The sequence below is a fragment of the Urocampus carinirostris genome, chromosome 3 (assembly GCF_059441175.1).
Source record: "Urocampus carinirostris isolate Australia breed hairy pipefish chromosome 3, RoL_Ucar_1.0, whole genome shotgun sequence".
Lineage (NCBI taxonomy): Eukaryota > Metazoa > Chordata > Actinopteri > Syngnathiformes > Syngnathidae > Urocampus > Urocampus carinirostris.
Window position 1 is genome coordinate 33,309,840 of NC_142351.1, and position 22,631 is coordinate 33,332,470.

At 40.4% G+C, this 22,631-nt stretch overlaps 1 protein-coding gene across 1 annotated transcript in view; it reads right to left on the reverse strand.

Annotated features, from left to right (window-relative positions):
• Nucleotides 1-3,389: 3,389 nt before the first annotated feature.
• mtor (mechanistic target of rapamycin kinase) overlaps nt 3,390-22,631 on the reverse strand; it is a 104,375-nt gene continuing 85,133 nt past the window's right edge. Inside the window, exons 42-58 of the mRNA XM_088331541.1 lie at nt 21,171-21,269; nt 20,980-21,102; nt 20,704-20,886; nt 20,486-20,620; nt 16,364-16,538; nt 15,207-15,342; nt 14,990-15,137; nt 13,227-13,349; nt 11,422-11,504; nt 11,282-11,354; nt 11,125-11,199; nt 9,955-10,090; nt 6,713-6,778; nt 6,528-6,608; nt 6,089-6,169; nt 4,753-4,858; nt 3,390-4,664 (exon numbers count right to left, since the gene is read on the reverse strand). Of these exons, the coding sequence (XP_088187667.1) occupies nt 4,649-4,664; nt 4,753-4,858; nt 6,089-6,169; nt 6,528-6,608; nt 6,713-6,778; nt 9,955-10,090; nt 11,125-11,199; nt 11,282-11,354; nt 11,422-11,504; nt 13,227-13,349; nt 14,990-15,137; nt 15,207-15,342; nt 16,364-16,538; nt 20,486-20,620; nt 20,704-20,886; nt 20,980-21,102; nt 21,171-21,269 (1,839 nt within the window). The 3' untranslated portion in view covers nt 3,390-4,648. The remainder of the gene's footprint in view (nt 4,665-4,752; nt 4,859-6,088; nt 6,170-6,527; nt 6,609-6,712; nt 6,779-9,954; nt 10,091-11,124; nt 11,200-11,281; nt 11,355-11,421; nt 11,505-13,226; nt 13,350-14,989; nt 15,138-15,206; nt 15,343-16,363; nt 16,539-20,485; nt 20,621-20,703; nt 20,887-20,979; nt 21,103-21,170; nt 21,270-22,631) is intronic.

Consider the following 22,631-nt stretch of genomic DNA (forward strand, 5'->3'; position numbering starts at 1 on the left):
AGTATAAGGGGAGACAAGTGTCCGCATGGTCAGTGTTCAATGGGGTCTCGTCTGGGAGGACAGTGTCTGGTGGGCCCATATCCAAAGGGATCATGTTTTCAGAGCACCGAGGTGGGCTTTCCGTATTGTCACTTGCAGTATGATCATCATCTTGTTCGGGGATTTGCTGACTTCCTTGACTGGATGTATCGACTGTGAGAGAGTCAGACTGGACATCAGATCTGCTGTCTAGTGAGTTATCCTACATCTCTGAATGAACTTGCTCTTCACCTGACTGTATCACCCAGTTTACTGTACGGACATCACTGCCTTCGACCACGTCAGGTAAATCAGGACATACATCACTTCCATGCGTAGCAGCGTCACACCCTGAGTGTTCAGATTTGTTTGCCATATCTCCCTCACAGGGCAAGAAGCTAACAGAGAGCAGCAAATTCCTGTGAACTACCTTCTCTTTGCCCGTCAGGAAATCATTGACTCTATAGACATTGAGATCAGGCTTGACTGATATGACTTCATACGGGGTCGACTCCCACTTATCTGCAACCTTGCGTTTCCCTGGGACACCTCTGTTGGCGATCAACACCCGGTCTCCCACGACGAGGGGTGATCCTTTGGCCCTACGGTTGTACAGCTTGGCATGGCGAGTCTGTTCTCTCAGAGTATTCCTCTGTACAATCTGAGCAGCTTCATTTAGAATCTTCTTCAGATGGGTTACAAATTCAGAGTAGCTGACAACAGCATCATTGGTACTAGCATGTTGAAACATGACATCGACAGAGAGACGAGGGATCCTACCAAACACTAGGTAGAACGGTGCAAACCCTGTTGTCTCATGCTCTGTGCAGTTATAGCAGAAGGTGAGCTGCTGCAGCATTTGTGGCCACTTTGCTTTGGGCTGAGGGGGAAGGGTTCTGATCATATCTCCCAATGTTCGGTTAAATCGTTCTGTGATACCATTTCCCATGGGGTGGTACGGAGTCGTATGGGATTTCTGCACCCGAGCCATCTCTAGAAGCTCTTTGATCAGTTTGCTCTCAAAATTGGCTCCCTGATCAGAGTGGATACGCCGAGGGAAACCATAGACAAGAAAGAAATCCTGCCACAGACGGAGAGCAACTTGTTTGGCGGTTTGATTCCTGCAAGGGAAGGCGTGCGCCATCTTGGAGAAATGATCAGTTACGACCAGGACATCTACAGACTTGTTCTCTTGCTCAGCAGTTCAAAAGTCTATACAGACCACCTCCATAGGCTCAGAGGTGACTATGTTCTTGAGTGGTGCACAGTTGTGTGGTTCCGGTGTTTTCCCTACTATACAACGCTGACAGGATTTGACATAGTTCACAACATCACGTTCCATGCCATTCCAGAAGAATCGTTGCCTCACCAGAGAAAAAGTACGGTTCTGGCCTTGGTGACCTGCTGAGTCATGTAAACCGTGGAGGACTTTCTGCTTCAATTAGTCAGGCACCACAAACTGGAAGATTTTCTTGGCCATGCGAGGATCTTTCCTTATTTTGTAGAGCATGCCATTCTGTATGGTGAGTCTGCTCCAATGCTTCAGTAGTTTCATCACACTTGGCGACTCGACAGCTCTCTCACGCCTGGTAGGTCTCTTGTGTCTATGCACAAAGTACATGGTTCTGCTTATTGTGTTGTCCTGTTCTTGTAAACCAACAAGCTGACTCTGTGGGAGTGCCGTTGACTGATCTTCCTTCTGCAGAAGATTGAAGTTAGCATCCATTCCCATCACTTGACCCACGCCGCCAGTGGACTGAGCACTGAGGACAGCAGCAACTTCTTCTGATGTCACAGAACCATTCGTGCCTGGTGGAACTGCCCTTTTCACTGACTCATCTGATAGATAGATAGATAGATAGATACTTTATTCATCCCCGAAGGGAAATTCACTTTTCCAGCAGCATCCCTAAGCTGAGAACAATCGAAAATAACTGAGAACAATCGAAAATAACACGGGAGCTGCTGGAGTGGCTGCCATTCGTGACGGCGCCGGAGAAACGATTCAATTTGAATCATGTACAAACAAACAAACAATTGAATCATGTACAAGAAACGATTCAATCTGAATCATGTACAAACAAACAAACAATTGAATCATGTACAACAAACAAACAAAATATTTATGTTTCAATAAGTGGAGTGTTAATAAAATGGGGGGAAAATAATTGTCTCAGCACTCTCGTCTACAACATCGGACAATTGTTGGATACTCTGAACACCTCCTGCACAGTACTGTTGTTCACTCCGTTGACCTGGTCCAACAGTGAGGTATAGGGCTCAGTAACAAGGCAATGACCCACACATGACCGTACAAATGGCTCACGGCTCAGAGCGTCGGCTACGATGTTCTTTGGGCCGGGAATGTACTTCAGGTCAAAATTGTATGCAGCTAGCTTCGCTACCTACCGCTGTTCACACGCATCGTCTTGGTTTGGTCAAAATGTATGTCAGCGGGTTATTGTCGGTCCACGTGGTAAAGTGTCTTCCTTTCAACCAATGGCTGAATTTATTACATACCGCCCATTTCAAGGCAAGAAATTCGAGCCTGTGTGCAGGGTAGTTGAGCTGGGAGCGAGAGAGCGTTTTACTTGCAAAGGCGACTGGTCTGGCTACTTTTCCACCAGGTGGCAGCTGTGACAGGTTTTGCCTTCGCAAACATGCTTCAATGAAACTTTGGTAATACATCACCATGCCTAGAAAAGATCTGTAAGTAAGTGCAAGATCTTTGCGAGGGCAGTTCCTAATAAACATGCGAGTAACCTCAATTTCAGGGTTGTCAAATGTTTTGCCCTGCTCACTCAAGCAGTCAGAGGCAAGGTCAGCTGCTCTGTTTAGTCTCAGCCAGAGGTCATAGGGGTCTTCCTGGTCTTTGGGCAAGGTTGAAAAAAAGTCAGCTAAAGGGACAGCAGAGTACTTGGTACAGCTAAAGTGTTTCCTGAGAAGACTATAAATCCCGTTATCTCTCAGTGTGTTATTTTTTTCCAGTTAGCCTGTTTCTGGCTGCTCGCCCTTTGCTATACCATTACTGGATCTACCTGCAACAACGCCGAAGCATTCTCCACAAAAACTACCAAAAACTTTGCTTAAAAACATTCATAACCTCTTGCACGAAATAACACGTAAACTAATATGGTGACTGGCTTGCATTTGGCTGTTGTTCTTCACATGACATCACGGCTCAGGATGTCAAAGATGAGGAGGGCTGTCTTCAAAATGCAATTTTTCAGGAAAATAATCGGAATATACCGACGAAATATGCAGAGATTTTATGCAAAACCCTTGAGTAATGAGTATTTTTTCCTCGCATTATGCATGTTTTAGAATTTAGAAATACATTTAATAAAGATCACAAACTGAACCGAAGAAAAGACTGTCTGTACATTTTTATTGGCACACGATGCCGATACAGTGTGTCTTCATGACTTCAAATTCAGTTCGTAGCATGTCATTGATTATACACAGAGTTTAGATGAGTAAAAGCTTTACCATGTTAGTGAAACATCCCCGTAATACAGTACGACACTACTGAGTCAGCCTAGTGTCTAAGAAGCATCCAGCGTGCAAACTTAAATTGTGTTAAAGCTCTTAGCCTCGAGTTGTGTTGTAGCTGGGGGGCACGCAGCCAGTCGACTTCAATTAGTATACTCAGGTAGAAAAAAAGCGCAGCTTGGAAGAAATCTTATTTCTATAAACCGGCATGGAAATACATCAGACTGCACCACAACTGAGAGAAAGAAAAGACTCGAAAACAAAATCTACACTGCGTTAAAAAGAGGAAAAAAGGGACTTGCAAAGTTGGTATGGCCATTTAGCTTCGAGTGCTCACTGGCTAGCTGTCATATTCGTTTGAAAAGAGTTGAAATGTTTGTAATGTCATATCAAAATGGTGAACAGATTATATGTGTACGATGACTGCAGTTAAATGTTACCAAAGAGGAATAAATGGAGAATTTACTCTTAATTTCCTATCTCCCACAACCTCACGTGAGAACACCTAGGGTGTTTATCCTTTCTTCTATGGTGGGATGCAGGGAAGTCAGATTTTCACCGTATGTGAGACTCAACTGTATAACTGTTTGCATATTTGCCCACCTATCAAGTGTAAGGGGGTTAAACAAAGTCACACATCTTTTAAACACGAATTTCTGAGCGAGATTCACAGATTTAACCCAGCATAGTTCTAGTCAATACAAAAAAAGAACCGCCTAGTTACAGTTAACAAGGTGGCGTCGGTACATAAATGAGAGTCAATTAGTACTTCTCCACGCAGTAAGAAAATGTCTTAAATTCTTAAAGATTGACATATTTGAAAGCAAAACGTTAAGAAAGCTTAAGCTTTTAAATACATGATAATTCATAATCTATTAGTTATAAAAAGAACATTTGCAACCAAGATTTGCTGATGATAATGTAAGAGGCTGAAATATACAGTTCCTGATGTCCTCTCAGTGGCATTAAAAGTAGAATGAATTGCTATTTAGTGTTACAGGACAGATCCTGATCAACTTCCAACAAACCCCATTATAAAATTTCATTTTATGTAACACTGTTTATTGAATTAGTAATTGTGTCTTGGTGATTGAACTTCAAAAATAATGCGCGCCAAAATGATTTCAAAAATAGTTCTTCACCAAAATGGACACCTAATGAAAGAAAGAAAAGCAGTTAGGAGTGAATAAAGATATCACATTGCCTTATGCAGATTATGATTATTTTGTGGTTGGTACTGACCATCCGATGTAACATTGGCACAGATTCTCATGGGACGTGGCCTGCTTTATCAACAGCTCCACTTGGGTCGCCACATCTAGAGTTTCATCGTGAGAGAAATCTCGACCTGTGGGACCACAGGCTCGTTAAGAGGCTTTACGGGTTTCAAGGTAATCGCACGCTTACCGGTGCAAGTACAGAAGTTGTATGTAAGGTGGGTTGAATAGAAAAAATAATGTTGTTACAGTAATGGTTTCATTTTGTTCAGACAAATTGCACACTATGTGTTTGTGTGCGTATCAACAATGCAAATGCCATTAAGATAGAAAAGTGGATTTATTGCCCCCCTAAAACACTCAAAAAGCGTACCAATTTGCAACCACAATTATGACAGTTGTATCTACAATAAATTGTAAAATAAAAAAGCAAATAAAAAAAACAATGCACATAAGACAAAAATTGAATGACATAACAAAAAACTGCAGGTCAGTAGTTTTTTATGTTTGCACTGCCTATGCTGATGGTATAATTGTTGTGTGGACATAGTTGCACTACGTTTGGGAAATGTCGCATAACGGAAGTTATATGATTATATGATAAGAAGCAAAAGTGGGACAAAAAGTTTTTCAACTTGCTAAGTAAATGCAACCTTTGATGTCTATTTCAATCCTGCATATGTCTGTAAGTAGTTGCATAAGTACATACATAAACAAGTACCTATATAAGTAAGTAGGTAACTAAATAAATAATCAATATTTATTTTCAAGCAAGTAATTAAGTATGTATGTAAGCACACACATGAATAAGTGTGCACGCGAGTAAGTACAAACATGTACGTAAGCAAGTAAGTGTGACACATAAGCTACGAAATATGTACAAAGGTATATAAGGGCTGGCGGTGCGCTTACTGGCTTTTTTCGGAAAAAAATCCCCCGCCTCCCGATTGCCCACAAACATAATATTAGAATTTAGGTTTGCTTCCGGGGGCTTTTTTTCCTTCGAATCGAGTTATAAAGTCAGTACAGCAGCACGAAAGAACATGCAATCCGACTTGAATTGATCAAACACTGGCCTCAATTTGTGATGATGTTGGAATGTCTGTCTCATAAATGGGATAATTGTGTATTTCCTAGTTCAAAAGGGTCTCCCTTGAATGAAATGATATAATTTGAGGTGATGATATACACTGTTATTTGGTGACTGAGCAAATTAACGGTGTCAAGGAGGATACTCATCTTTTTCAAGATTGTGAAACCTTGATAAACGGATACCAAAAGAATCTCTGGTGATATGATTTGTGTGCCTTCCATTTATAGAGAGAGAGATGTGGAAACATTTTGAAGACGGTAGAATTTACCTGTTAGTTTATCTCGCACTCTGTTGATGATTTGAATGGCTTTCTTGTTGAGAGCTTCAGGTTGAACCAAGCCATCTCCAACTGAAACAGAAAAAAATCTCAAACGATTAAACACATATTAGAGTCGACTATGTCGGGTCTATGAAGCGGACAGAAATAATATATCCGACAGCGCTGTTCTCAGTCAATCAGAATTCGAGACAGACGACAGCCCTGCCCTTTTTGTATCACACACAATTCATGGCATACTAGCAGCTTCACCATCTCAACTTGCATAAGATCAATGGGAACCGAAACAAAGTTATTTGTTCTACGGTGTTTTATTTTTATTATGCTGCAGTTGGGTCGATTAGTTGTCAGTGGGAGTAGTTTGTAAGCTACTACGGCTGCTTTACTTTTGTTCAGCAGAATTCACAAGCAACTGAAGAGGGGAACTTACTGAAAGAGTGAATGGATTCTGGTACTGTGGTCCCCGCTTTCTTGTGTGTGGTCTCACCCATATCGATCCCCTCAAGGGCTTCTGTGTAAGACGAAAGAAAATAGTTAGGGGCTGTCTTCTGAGGGAGGGAGCGATGTTGTATGGAATTCAGCTGTGTACTACATCAAGAAACACAGATGACTCACCCACAGACTGACCCGCTGTATATGAGTCTGTCCTGGTGCGTGAGCGCTTGTTGCCTTTTGTATTTGCTGAGGGGAAAAAATAACGTCAAGTTTATTGGTGATGACGGCAATGACTTGTCATTTTGCTTTTGAAGTTCAGGAAAGAGCTGTAATTGCTTAAAGGTATTCCCAAACATTTATTTTTCACAATTAGGCACCGGACGTGTAGTGTTCCTCCCCACAATTTGTTGCAAAATATTCCATGCACCAGGGTACTTGAGAAAACTAGTCTCAAAGTTGACCCATCTTGTTGTGATGTCATTGAAGGAACACAACACTTTCAAAATGGCGAACAGATGGGGGGCAAAAATTAGATATACACTTAAGGATTTTGTTTTACTCAAGATGGTCTAGTTTCTAAAATGTTTTAGGGAATGTATTTCACTGATATCCCAGAAAAATTATTCTACCAGGTAGCTGTTGCCAGTTCCACCCACCTCATCGAATTTCTAACTTTTTTACATGTGTTATTTTCTGCGCAAAGTTATTTATTTATCTATTTATTTTTTTTCTTACAGCAAGTTTTAAGTTTTGAGACCATTTCAATGCCTTTTGAAATTTAATTTAAGAGCAAGTCGACAAAAAACGCAATTGAAACAAACAAGATAAAAACCCCAAATTAGAGGCAATTTTAAACATTCTTTTTTTAAAATTTTAAATCGTATCTTTATCCAGTTGAAAACCTTTGCACCTGAAAACATAGCGCTATCCAAAGCTTGAGTCTTGGAAAAAAATAAACACAGGATATTCACATTACATAATGGATCCTCAGTCACAGCAGGGAAATAACTTCCAAAGAATTCTTCTGCTACATTCATGATGCATTTTTATCATGATGCATAATTTCCTTTTTTTTGTCCAAACAAATATAAATCTTATTATTGTATCCATCCATCCATTGCCTTCCGCATATCCAGGGTCGGGTCTCGGGGGCAGCAGCCTTAACAGGGAAGCCCAGACGTCCCTATCCCCAGCCACTTCCTCCAGCTCATCTGACGGGATCCCAAGGCGTTCCCAGGCCAGCCTAGAGACATAGTCTCTCCAATGTGTCCTGGGTCCCCCCCGGGGCCTCCTGATGGTGGGACATGCCCGGAACACCTACCAGGGGAGGCGTCCAGGAGGCATGCTTATTAGATGCCTGAGCCACCTCAACTGGCTCCTCTCAATGCGGAGGAGCAGTCCCTCCCGGATGACTGAGCTTCTCACCTTAACTCTAAGGGAGAACCCAGACAGCCTGCGGAGGAAACTCATTTCAGCCATTTGTATCCGGGATCGTGTTCTTTCGGTCATAACCCACAGTTCATGACCATAGGTGAGGGTAGGAACGTAGATCGACCAGAAGATCGAGAACTTTGCCTTTCAGCTAATCTCCCTTATTATCTCTAATTATTATAGGGTTCACATATTTAAGACTTTTGAAAATTAGATTTAAGACATTTTAATGCCAATTAAGGCCTTATTTATTGAATAATGAATTCAATGCCTTTTAAGATTTTTCAAGGTTCCACTGGAACCCTGGTCCAGGTGTCTCACGTGTGGGGAGCCACCCATTGCAGCAGGTCGACTTAACTTCATTTTATCTTTTTGGGTATGTCGAGGTACATTTTTGTTGGGTCTGTTTTTGTTCTGTTCTCTTAGTTATTTTGTTGATGTTGTGGTGCATATATTAGGGGAGTCTATCTTTATGTTATGACGTTACTTTGGATGCTGTAACATTATTGTTCACCCTGAAATAGATTTATGTTTGTGTCCCTTGAAACAAAAAAACCTGCTGAAAAAAAAAACTCACAAAATATGGCTATTAACAAACACTAAATTTGAGGCCAGCTCAAAAACAGACAGCTATTTTGGTGAACAAGTGGTTGCATACCGCTCATTTCTGCTTGGAAGTAGGCGATTGTGCCTATTAGTTTGAGTTTTTCGCAACATTTGTCACGGTTGGTAAAAATTGTCAGGCCAGCTTCCCGTTACCATCGGGGGCTGCCGAGGGTTTTCCTGTTTTGTTTGCTCTCGGTTTGCGTTTGTTGGCTTCCCACCATGTGTTGTTTGGCCGGCTAGCCTGGCACCAGTTTTGCAGTGTTCCTTGATTTATTCGCAGCAGGCTTCAGGTTTATCGCCATAGTCGTTGTCACTTTTCGTTATTGGTCCCCGGTTATGCTGGCTGCTCATTAGGTGTTTTTTGGTTGGTAAGCCTCGCATTTTCCTGCCAAAACAGCGGCCGCTTTTGTTTGAACAGTCCCGGATAGCCGCCCCCCCCCATTGAATGTGACCGCTAACAACAGTGATGCTACGTAATTTTGTACTGACGGATGAATTGAAATACCATAATTATGTTTCACCATCTGTTCAACTGCCTATAACTACCTGGAAAATATAAAAGCAAGGAATCATAATTTAAATGTTTTTTTTTGTGATGAAAATGCCTGCTGGCTTTCTGTGAAACCACATGGGTGCCTACTTTCTGTTCCTTTTGTCCAGGCATGCAATTTAAAAAATATTTTTCACAATGTAATTAAATATAATTTCATCACAGAAGGGAAAAACGTCACTTGAGAGACATCGGCTCATGCAGGCTGGATGACTACACAATTCTCCCTACTTGCTGACCGCTCATGACTTTCTGATTAGGTATATTGTATATGTTTTTAAGGATTAAAAAAAAACTATATATTTTGATATTTTGAATGAAGAATCGAAAAAAAAAAAACCCCATATATATATATATCTCATCTCATCAGCTGCACCGCTTATCCTCAGTATATATATATATATATATATATATATATATATATATTCACAAAGAACAATAATGAACAATTGTGTTTTTTTAAGACATTGCTAAATTGTTCTTGAGAAGTTTCTTCTGCTTGCTTACAATTAAGAATGTCATTTTGTTTTCACTATTGGACACTTACAAAGAGGATTGCAAAGGTTGTTTCTAATTTTGACTACTATGCAATATTTACGTCATTGGCACTATTTGCCAAATCATATTGCTGTTTTTTTGATTGACACACTCAAAAGAGAAGGTGTGCGTTTTATAACCAAGGGGAATTTAATACAAATAAAAAATCGGGTGAGCAGATTCTAATTTTGCAGCTTGAGTTTTTGTATAGTCCTCTACTGCGCGTTCAAAATTAATTGATGTATTTTCTCCTTCTTTTGAGTGTTTACTTTACTAGTAAGTTATCAGTCATCCTTACTGTCCATAAGTCTCCAGTTGAGCAGCGGGTCATAGACAAAAGCCTCCAGCACAGCCATGACACTGTCTCGGTGCTCCCTTAGCACTTCCATCACCGTGTGGCACGTGATACGATAATTACCGTCCAAGCCAGTCACCTTATAGACAGTCAAATAAAAATGATGAGTTTTCACAGTCAAAACGGATACAGTCATGTTATGTCTAATAGTGTTATAACTCTATATACGAGCCCCCCTATACATTAGAATTTCAATATACAAGATTTGTTTGGAGCAAAAATCTTGCTCGTCATACGAAGGAAAAGTCAATAAATGAGCATTCCCAGAGGATACCACTTGAAACTGCTCAAGACCACTCACCGCTAGCATCAGCTCATTCTGGCATGAGGAAGAACTTAGCAAAGAGGATTTGATAGAACTATAGATGTCAGGACATAATGGAGGTGTTGCAAAAGAACTCAGCAAAGAAGTGGACGACAAATTAGAAAAAAGTTTGTTAAGTGGGAGGAAGGTGCTGCTTTTGTTGACAAAAAATATCCAGAAAAAACGGCAACAGCACTTGCGTGACGCATTTCCGTAACATTTGAAGGGCAGGCAGAGACAAATCTCCTTAGATACGTTTTACTTCAAAAGACCTTTAACTGAATCAGGCAAAAAAAAACAACCTCTACTGTAATAAATGTGTATGTAATTTGAATATGCAATAACTTTAATTGTAAGTATAAAGTAAGTGCTTTCGTATCAAAGTCTCTCGCGCTCTCTCACTCTCAGTAAACCTCCCGCCTGCACAACACATTCATCTCTGTTACGACTCCCTCCAATAAGGTAAATGCTCTCATAGTAAACTCTGATTTTTTTTGTTACTATCATCCTATTTATGTTTTACTGTTTTTATTGTTTATTTTTATTTACTATTTGAATGTGTTTTTAGTGATCAGGAAGATGTTTATAATAGCTATGAAAGTTAACTTGGATGCTTTTGGGAGGTAAGGAATGGATCGATCCGATTTTAAATATTTGATATCGGTAAAATTAGTTTATTTACACGAGTAATCAGAGGAAAGAGCACGATCCTTGAACAGATTAGGCTCGTATGTAGAGTTACCACTATATTGAGAAAACTAGAGGCTTGAAATTGCAGTGAACACAGTACAAGATGAAGGGCCAGTTACCTCCATGGCATTGGTCAGCATCCTTGTCAATCTGAAGGGAATCTTTTCAGGAAATTTTTCCCTCGTCATGGCGACCTGATCAATAATCCAATATTGGTTAATCACAGGCCAAATAACAGCATGATGTGTGTGTTTCACATCAATCCTTTCCACTCACCTCAAAACAATCTCCAAAGTCAATATGGAGGATCTTTCCACTTAAGCGATCCAGCATCAAATTAGAAGGATGTCTGCGAAGAGATAAAGTATAAGCTCCTTGTAAGCAATGTTACATAAAATTTTAAACAATGGTTTCACCTGTCGCCCAGTCCCAGGATGTAGCCAACCATTGACATGACAGCCAAGGAGCGAGTATAATTTGTCCTTCTGTCGAACCAAACCTTGAAAAGAAATAACGCAAGGAAATAAGATAGAAGGGCAAAACACTTAACACTGAGTACCTGCACATTCTAATACTAACTAAATTAGCTGTTCGGCTGGGAGTGCAAGGGTAGATTTCTGACCTTGTTCTACTATTAAAGCCAGGATCGCTGTTCAGCATTTGCACCATTAAGGCCGAGAGCATGCGATTGTTATTTGGGGTTTTTTCTTTGTGGGATACGATTATTCTTCAACACTGAAAATGACCAGCTCAGTAGCCTAGATGGTAGTGTGCCCGCTTTGAGACTGGGAGGTCGCTGGTTCGCGCCTCGGCCGAGTCATACCTAATTGGTATAATGGCGGCGCCCTCTGTTGGCTGCGGCTGCATCGACTCGCTACAACGGGTCAGGTGTATCGACATTTCGTTCTGTGTACATTGTTACAAAGAATGACAATACAAAGGAAATTATTATTATTATTATTATTTACCCGAAAATACCCCAAAAGTGAATTTTCGGTTTTGGAAAGAAAAATACAACTGAAAAACTATGTCATAATGATGTCACGTTGAATGTGAGCACCTTTCTAACATGGCTTTAACCTGAAGAGAGTTTGTGGACAATGTGGCTGCATAGAGGAAATAAGAAAGAAGACGATGGACTACAGTCTCAAAGCTTTTACTTACAAGTCCTTATTTACAAAGTATCTCTGTCGCGTTTTGGGTGGCCCCTGACTACTCTTTGGCTAATGTTTACATGCTAACACTAAAGTAGGAGTAATTTATATTTGTACCTTTTTTAAGTAAGTCAGTGCAGAAAAATGTTTTTAATTTTAAATATTGAGTTTTATGGGGGTAATTTATTTCTTTGTTGCCATTTCGTTATTACTGCTAAGTGGTTCAGATTTTCGTATTCTGGTTTCGGCACGTTTCTTTTCGGTACACTGCTATTTCCCCACTTTTTTTTTCACCTTTTTTTTCAAACGATATAAAGTGTAATTTCAGTGCCATAGTCCTTGTATAGTTTCTGGTATTCTTGGGAGCCAGTATGTGATGTATATTCCCAAAAGCTATGAAAATGTATTACATAACCAAGTTCTTGGAAAACTTGTTTTCAAGATGAGATGATTATGGACTTGAAAGATGTTGAAGATTGACAGCTTTGGAGGACAAAAATGACCACTTGAGTCCTAAGGTTATAATAACAACCATGTTTTAGCACTGCAGGCAAATACACTAGGTTAAATTAGATTTTTATTAAGAACTCTGGACACACCTTGTTTTAAAACCAGTATTCAGTCAAACATGGTGACAAAAAAGCACCAGTCAGGGATTTCACGTGACTCCCAAATATATACAAACGAGAATGCAAACGTGATATAGGGCACTTATTTTATATACATATTTTATTCGATAATCAAAGGCAGGAAATAAGGAAATGAGATAAAACCTTAAACATGATTATACATTTTTTTAGCAAGCTAGTATATATATATATATATATATATATATATATATATATATATATGGGTTTGAAAAGTTGTCGGTAATGCAATTCCTTCTATGAGACCTCCGTTTCTAAATTTGTAATATTTTATTGTATTTATTTTTCTTTTTTTGTCCAGAGTCCTTGACATTTCCCCCATGAAGCACTGAAGTGAGAAGATGGATGCCAAATAGACCACATACACCCATTTATTCCTGCCAGTCTGGCAAATGAAGCAGCAAAGACGAGCATCTTCACCTCTGAACTGGGGCTCTTCAGCCACAAAAGTTTTGCCAGATCGTCTCCGGCTGTGTTGTTGACAGCGTGTTCAAAAACCTCTACTTTCTCCATCAGGGTAAGGTGGTCATAATCAGGCGCCATCTGGAGGAAAAAACCCAATTGCATTAGAAAAACAAAAATGACTTTAGATTACAATTGAATAATGTATATTCTAAATATTAATATTTTATTATTGACATGTGGTATATTAGGGCTGCAACAAGGAATTGATAAAATCAATTATTAATGGCATTGGCAAAATATTACCAAATCGATTCATCGTGTTGCACGATTTATGAGCCACGTTAATCAATGCAAATAAGTGCAGTTGTAAAGTTGTAGTACCACTTTTGTCTATAGGGGGCTCCTTGGGACAGTTTCCCTAAAAGTATTTTCCATCTTTGAAAGATCTTTTTTTTTTTATTGAACATTGATTTATTGCAAACAAAATTGGCCTTAAACAGTCCAAGTCAAGGAGAGAACAGAAAAAGCTGAGAAATGCAGAAAAGAATATGAAAATAAATACAAAAATATATAAAGCAAAAAGAAAAACAATAATGATGGCATGTTTAAGAGGCAGCATCTTAAGCATAATTTATATTATGTGGACATTGGATATGTTGATCATATGCAAAGATTTAACCCAAGATTTGTTTTTATTGATGACAGTTGGGTTTATATTTTTGATATTTCTGGGTGGATAAAAATTCCGCTACACATTAAAATCACATTTATTGCACTTTCTTTATTTTATTTTTGTGTGAAAAGTCTAAATGTAATCTTACACTACAGCATACATTTGTATGTGACCAGATGATGGAGGTGCTGTATCCGAGTCAGATCAGGAGGCTTCTCCTGCTACTGGTAACCATGGAAACCAGTACTCTCTGTTTCATCTGGTGAAGCAAAACCCTAACCGAAAAAAAAATGGCCAGCAGCGAACAAGCGCCGCCAGGCTGTATTTTTCCAAGACACGCCACAAAATGTGGTGCCCCAGCGACCCGAGTGGTCAAGAGATACGTGAACGTTGATATTGTCATGAACAAAAACAAAATGTTACGGTCAAGTTTTAAAAATGACATCAAGATCAGGCTGTGTTGCATTGCAGTCATCAATATGATTGCTACACCTTTCTTGATTGGGAAGGCCTGATGTATACACACTGAATCGAATCAGCAGATCCCAAATTAATCCTTATATAAAGTGGAATGGAGAACAAAAACTACGACATGGGCCATTTGCGTCTGGCTATATTCCCGATGCTAGCAGCATCTAATTAAAATTGCGATAGAAAGTAAGATCATCATAAAATAGTTTTTGTAAAAAAAAAAAAAAAAAAGCTTTTTTGATAAAATAGAATCCTAAGCTAGACAAAAATAAACAATAAAATAAACAGCAAAGTAAAATATAAAGAAGCCTTCATATCCTTACATTTGTATCTGTATTTGGTCCTTTAACAAAACATTTTGATACTGCAAATAAGTGAAAACCATAAAAGATTATAACATTATAAATCAGAGTGTGTTTAGAATATTTTTGATAAGAAACATGCATTAAAAAAACTACTACAGTCGCAAAGGGTTGAATTACATCCTTATATGCTTCATTTTCCCCCATATTTGTTAATTATTTAAATAAAGGCTGAAAATCCTGCCAAGGTCAGCAAACTTGAAACAGACTATAGGATTTTTACGTTTTGACTTTGTCTTGAAAAAGGATGACTGCAGTCATTGTTTACATACCCTTAGCATGATACGGTGTTCAATGTTCAGCAGGATCTTTTTCTTTTCTCTGTAGTCCCTAATGAGAGCATGAAGGGTGTCGCAGTGGGGAACCCAGCCAATCAAGCCGGAGTTGGTCGACAAAGGGATCACAGCATAGCGCTGGATGCTATTGAGTGTACAAAATAAATATTTTAATCTCGATGACAAACATTAAGATGAAAATCATTAATTCTACCTAAGGTTTTTGCGCAAAGATGCGGGGTCGTTTGCCAGCAGTGTGTTAACCAGTCCAAAGAGTTGCATGACTCTCTCATCCTGCCTGAGGTCCTCGTGGCCCTTTAACAAAAACATGAACTCGTGGCCGTTGCTTCCTGCAAGGAAAGCCACAGAACAACAATGACAAACACAATGACAAGTCAATTTTTCAGGACTTTTCAACTTTAAGGACAGTGTATTTGTTCCCTAAATGGAATAGGAGGACGTTCATTTTGAAAAGATCTTGTTTCCTTCTCAAGACCACCTCAATGAAACACATTTCCAGTCCAAAAAAAAGAAAGGAAAAGGCCCCGTTGTAGGTGACAGGTCTTAATCGGATGTCTTGCTGCAGAGGTCAGTTGATTTATTGCCTTTCATTTTTACAGCCCATATTGTGTATCACCAACGGCGAAACATGAGAACAAGGTGTGACACTGCCTAGTGTAAAGGAGGAGGTAAAGTGAAATGTTTATGATTAATAGCAACAGGATTTGCTACAAGACAAGGTGACCGAACAGAAAAGAGGCATTTTAAAGGCATCCCAGGTTTATATCTAATACCAAACACCACGGTCAACTTGCATCTATTTATGCTTACAAATGGTTATCAAAAAAACGGTTTTGAAGACAAAGTTTGGCTTGTGTGTGAATACAAATTTTAATGCACTTCTTTTTACAAAGGGAAAAAAAACATGTCTTGTTTGACCTCTGGGTTAATACAACACTTTAAAATTGATATGATTTGATCGCACATATTTTTTATTTTCAGCCATGTTGCAACAAACATCACATCATAAAGATAACTAATCATCAAAAAGACAAAAAGTTGACTGGTTGATGCCAAAGTTTATAGGATGCTTATACTGCCAATGACCATTTACATCATTATAAAAGACATTATGAAATGACCGATAACGGATAATGGATAATGAATAACGAAGATAGAATAATAACCCTTAAAAACCCCAAAACTCAATTTCCGAAACAATCACCATGGTTTCACTTACAGTGCGTGAGAAACATCCTTTTCTCATGAGACTTTGGTGGGAAGATAATTCAAATCACAGTACGGTCAAATATTGCAAAACAGCTTTCCTAACCTGTAAGTAGATGATAGCAAAGTTTCAAAATTGCTTACCCATGATGGTGAGTTTGCGTGGGCGCTGCTTGGAAGTGATGACCTGCAGGGAGGGTGCAATGGACTGGATGCGAATGATTGGCTGGTTGGGGTCATAGGTGCCCGGAACAGCTAGCTCCAGGTCACGGCACATCAGCAATTTAGGGGAAACATACTGCAGCTCCAAAGAAGTGAGCTGCGCAGAATTTTGATCAGAAAAGTTAATGGGCTAATTGTGCAGCTTCACCTTTGTCTGAGGAGGATTGGTTGGAATCAGAACTGATTGGCACATTTGCCTCAGAGGGCAAATGTGTTCAGTTCAAATCCAGTCCTCTGGCTTTTTGTGTAACGTTTGACTGAAAATAATCTTGAAACATTCACAACAAAAATACACCTACTGTGTCAGCATTTACCAACAAAGGTCACTGTAAATGGCACTGCCACTGTGCTTATTTATGTATGCATTAGTTATTTCAAGGCACAGTTCTGGATGCTGACAGAGGGTTATTTAGTCGCCTTATCAAAATAAGTTTATGGCTTTTAGGACTTACAGATATCAGGTTACAATTATACAGAATGACTAGAAAAACAGCTCCTGATTGAGATTGTATGTAAACTTTGAGTGGGATAGCAATCGTGCTATCACCCAAGTCAGAACTCTATTGTGACATCAGAGAGGTGGGGCATGCTAGATGGAATTGCACCTCAATTTACACACTGTGTAAGCATCTATAATAGCTAAGGAAGTTGGTATAATCCAAAGCAGAGGTCAGGAACCCTTTTGATTCAGAGAGTCATGAGGGCAAACTATTCTTTACGGCAAGCCATATCAAATATTTCGAAACAAAAACCCAAAACAATTTAAAACTGCTCACTACACAACAGCTAATTATTTTGTCTGTTACATTTCCCTGAGTGATGTTTGACGAAAGAGTAACATATATATCTACGTGAACACGGGGTGGTGTAAGATTTCTATCTGCTGCTGTGATGTCGAACTTTTGGCCGTAAGTCTGCGTCCCTATTACTTGCCCAGAGAGTTTGGACACGCCATTGCTGTTATCGTTTACAACCCACCACGCGCTGATGAGGAAGTAGCGTGTGATGTCATCCACTCCGCTGTGGCCAAGCTCCAAACACAACACCCAGAGGCCGCCATGTTAATCTCTGGGACTTCAATCACGTGACTCTTGATACAACACTGCCCTCTTTCGTCCAGTATGTGGACTGCAAGACCAGGGGAAATAGGACTATCTACCTACTGTATGCAAACATTCAGGACACATACAGTGCTACGCCACTGCCTGCCTTTGGGAAAGGAGACCACAACCTCATTCTGCTTGAACCTCATTACAAACCAAAAGTGAGGAGGCTACCAACAACCACATGCTTTTTCAGGAAATTATCTACTGAGGCAGAGCAGGCTCTAAGAGACTGCTTTGGACGTACGGACTGGGATGTCCTGCTAGGGTCCAGCAGTGGGGACATTGAGGAGGTGGCAAACTGCACTACTGACTACATTAACATCTGTATGGACAATGTTGTTCCTATAAAAACTGTACGCTGCTATGCCGACAACAAGCCCTGGATCACGAGCGACATCAAGTGCCTTCTGAACCAAAAAAAAAGGGGATTTAAAAATGGTGATCAGCAGTAGTACAGAAGGAGCTCAAAGTCCAGCTCTGGGAAGGGAAGGAGCAGTACAGGAGGAAGTTGGAGAAAAAGCTGCAGAACAACAGCATGAAGGAGGTGTGGGAAGGGATGAAAACCATTCTGGCTGCAGCACCAAGCAGGGTGTGGCTGTGGACGTAGATGTGGGGAGTGTCAACCAGTTAAACAACTTTTTCAACAAGTTTGACCACCCCAACTCATCCTCACCCCAGAGTACTGCAGCTGTCCCTCCCCCTCTGGACACTAGCCAGAGGACATCCCTGAGGAGGCTGCGAACCAGCAAGATGGAGTATCCCCCCGACTGCTGAAGGCCTGTGCGTTGGAGCTGGGAGACCCTCTACAGCGCATCTTCAACCTGAACAGGGGGCATCTTTTACAGGGGAGGGTCCCTCAGCTGTGGAAAACATCCAGCATCATCCCAGTCCCAAAGAAATCAAAACCTGAGGAACGCAACGACTTCAGGCCGGTCGCCCTGACATCACATGTGATGAAAACCATGGAGCGTTTGCTGCTGCACCACCTGAGGCTACAGGTCTGTCACGCCATTGACCCTCTGCAATTTGCTTACCAGGAGAAGGTGGGAGTCAAGGATGCTATAGTCTACATGCTACACAGATCCCTCTCATCTGGATGGGGCTAAGGGGGCTGTGAGGATTACATTTTTGGACTTCTCCAGTGCCTTCAATACCATACAGCCTCTGCTACTTAGTAGGAAACTGACAGAGATGGGAGTTAGCTCACACCTTGTAGAATGGATTACGGACTACCTGACAGGCAGACCCCAGTATGTGAAACAGGGGGGCTGTACATCGGACACTGTGGTTAGCAGCACAGGATCTCCGCAGGGGACCGTGCTCTCTCCGTTCCTATTTACTCTGTATACATCGGACTTTCAGTACAACTCTGAGTCCTGCCACGTGCAAAAGTTTGCTGATGACACTGCGATCGTTGGATTTATCAGAAGTGGGCAGGAGGAGGAGTACAGGAAATTGATTCAGGACTTTGTCCAATGGAGCTATGCAAACCACCTGCACCTGAACACCACCAAGACCAGGGAGATGATGGTGGACTTCAGGAGAACAAGAACTCACCCGGTTCCTGTAACCATCAAAGGAGAATGTGTAGAATTTGTCCTGACCTACAAATACCTGGGTGTGCAGCTGGACAATAAACTTCTGCAAAAAGCTCCTGAAAATATTCTATGAGACTGTTGTGGCAAGCGCCCTCTTCTATGCGGCAGCGTGTTGGGGAGGCAGCGTCAAGAAGAAGGATGCCTCTCGTCTCAATAAACTGGCGAGGAAAGCGAGCTCTGTTGTGGGCACAGAGCTGGAGAGCCTGACAACAGTAGCTGAGAGACGGGCACTAGAAAAGCTGCAGTCAATCATGGACAATTCATCACATCCACTACACAGCATTATCTCCAGACAGAAGAGCAGCTTCAGCGACAGATTGCTGTCACAGTCTTGTACCACGGACAGACTGAGGAGATCTTTTCTTCCTCATGCAATGAGGCTCTTTAACTCCACCCGGTAGAGTAAAGGCCTACAATAAACCACACCCCCCCACATAGCATATTACCGTATTTTTATTGCAGTGTGTATTCTATGTAGCACTACCTAGATACTCTATATAACACGCTGCATGGGTTTCAACACGTCACATTGGCTATTTGTGTATTGTATTCTTTTTGCTTTATTATTGTTTTGTTCTACAGTGCAGGGACACTGCTGGAAGTGTGAATTTCCCTGCGGGGATGAATAAAGTATCTATCTATTTATATAGAATGAGTAAAATATGTGAAATAAAAATTATGTCTGACCCTCTGTCTCGTATCAACAAATGTCTCAGTTCCTTTTTGTCTCCCTTCCACAGTCATCGAAGATCTCTGACATTTATTTTTATCATAAGTATTGGTTTAAAAACAAGCAATCTTTGGTAACAATTTGACCTAATACTGCAACCAAGTAAGATAACCTTGTATCTCCCTTTAGCTCTGGGACGTGATTACAGTTCTAAACTTGGATATTAAAATGTATTTGTTTGTCCTCCATTCCATTTTGATGCTGTGACTTTTTATTATCTTTATTATCAACAAACATTCGACCCAAAACTTCTCAAGCGCACCATTGATCACTTGTCATTTTTTCAACTCACACGAATTTGCGTCGCTAAGCATTCAAAAAAAATACCCAGGAAAGGCTACAAGGCTTAAGTCACACATGCTTGTGTATTCTGATCTTACTGGTTAAGGAACACAAAAAAACATAAAAAAAATAATATTAAGACATATCTGCTTACTGGCCTTAAAGTTAAAAAAAAAAACATTGCATGCAGAATTTCACTCCTGGCCAAAATGGGTTAAAATATTGAATACTTTGTTTTATCTCCAATCCAGATTTAATCATCTAAAGTGCGATACCTAGCTTGTGACCCACGGTCAAAAGATATTTGTGTTGGTGTTGTCAGTCTAACCTGCGGCAATTGTTTCGAGATACGTCTGAACACGTGATAGTAAAGGTCCCACGCTTGGGTCAAGTCCTTCACATTTCCAGAGCGCATGTACTTTCTGCACCAATCCTGAGCCTCCATTAGATCTCTGCCGTAAGCCTAGAAAAAAATCCAGGATGTTACCTAGGTTTACTTTTGGGTGTTGAAATGAAAAGAAAATATGAAATATGGACTCCACACACTTGATTAAAAGATGTTTCCTTCAGGGTCTGTGGCCCCCTCTCCATCATAGCATGTAAAGGTTCCAGCACAGCAAACATGCCCTTGACGTTACGCTCCCCAAAGTAAAGACGTGACGCCTCCTCGAGGCCCTCGTGCCACATCTCGTGCCACAAGATGGCCACTCTGATGAGTTCCTCACTGACCTGGACAAACAACAAGTGTCGTCTCATGAACAGTGTCCCCTTACAAATGTTTCGACATATGGTAGATTTTAAGCATGACAATTATGTCAGTACCATTATGGCTTGCTGAACCAGAGTGTTGCAGTGTTCACACATATTTTTCAGGATTTTGTTTGCAGCGTTGTGGCGAGCAGTTGTTGTAGACTTTGAGGCCACAGTGAGTGGATAGATCAATGCCTATGGAACAGAGATTCACAGTTGCCAATTGCTTAAAAGACTTTATGGGGGGAGAATTTTAAGTTTACCTGCGGATGATACCGCCCTATGTCTGTTAGTAACTGGTGGATGAGGCGCCCCACCAGAGGACGAGGAGTGTCAATTCGAGCAATGAGCTGTGGGATCACCTACAGCAAATGCAGAAAAGAGAAAAACAATGGCAGCTCTCTATCATGGTTGAAATAAATTTCAATTTAGATGTTATGAAAATAAATACATTGCTCTGAGAATTTATACGGGGAAATGTGCCAAGAAAACATTTTTATAAGTGTTCCACAGCAGTCATTTCAGGATAAACATCGTTTTAAGTAATTGATAAACAAACATTTTTTTTCTGGGGTGATAGCCATGCACCATCAATAGCTTTAGAAAAAAATGCAGTTTTGAGTTGATATAAGGAAGAAACGTATTCTAGAGCGTGTTCTATATAGAAAAAGATAGGTAGAGAGAGATTATGAATAATAAAAAAATAATCTCAAATCAATAGAAAAATTTCATGGCGCCAGCCACAAGCGCAGAAGTGTGCAATATAAAGGTACATGAAAATATTTAGCAAATGAATATCTCATTTTCTTCAGTAAATTAATTTTAGTAAAATTTCAATATACATCCAAAACATTACAAGAGCTCTTCACCACTTGATAATTTGCATACTTCATTTCCACATTAAAAAAGTGAACAATTTGTTTGTAGTTGATAATTACTTTTTGGGGGAAGTGGAAAAGGTATTGTAGGGATATTAGAGGTATTGTCTGTAACTTTTAAATATTCTGCTTACTGACACCATCTTCTGGTTGAAATCATCATTGCAGCCTCTTTCAACATCCTTTTGGTGCGCGTGAAATTCTCACACGCACTTGAACAAACTCTTCCATTTTTATCTTGTTTCAGGTTGGGATGGCATTTCTACTCTACTTGAGACGAAAGTTACGAATGTAACCATGGTTCAATGAGTCTCGTAAGATCGCCAGAGGCGGCGCTACACCCACTGAATGTTACCTTTGCGCATGCGCAATTAGTGAAGTGCATACCAAAATTCAGTCACTCCATCACATTTGTGTCATCAGGAATATCCCCAAAATTCTGGCATTATCACCGGTACGCCACCTTCAGAATAATCTTGCGTGACCACAAGGATTCCAAGTTACACAATGGTTTGGATATTGTAGGGGACTTATAGAACCTTAGTTATATTCATAACTTTCATTCTGTTTGATCCCAGCTGCAGGGTTCAGCTAGTAGGCCAATCAAAAAACCCTGAAAACAGAAACTGCTACAGCGACAACGCGAGGCTGGCCAGGAATAAACACAAGGACACGGCAGCCCCAAAGCTAGCCGATCAAGAGATACACGGCTAGCATATCAACCAGGAGAAACTAAAGGGGGCAACGGACACAAGGAAAAAAACTCAAGGCCAGCCGGAAGTTAAAAATACTGCGTCGGCTGCAGCCACAGCGACAACATGAGGCAGGCCGGAATAAACATGGACA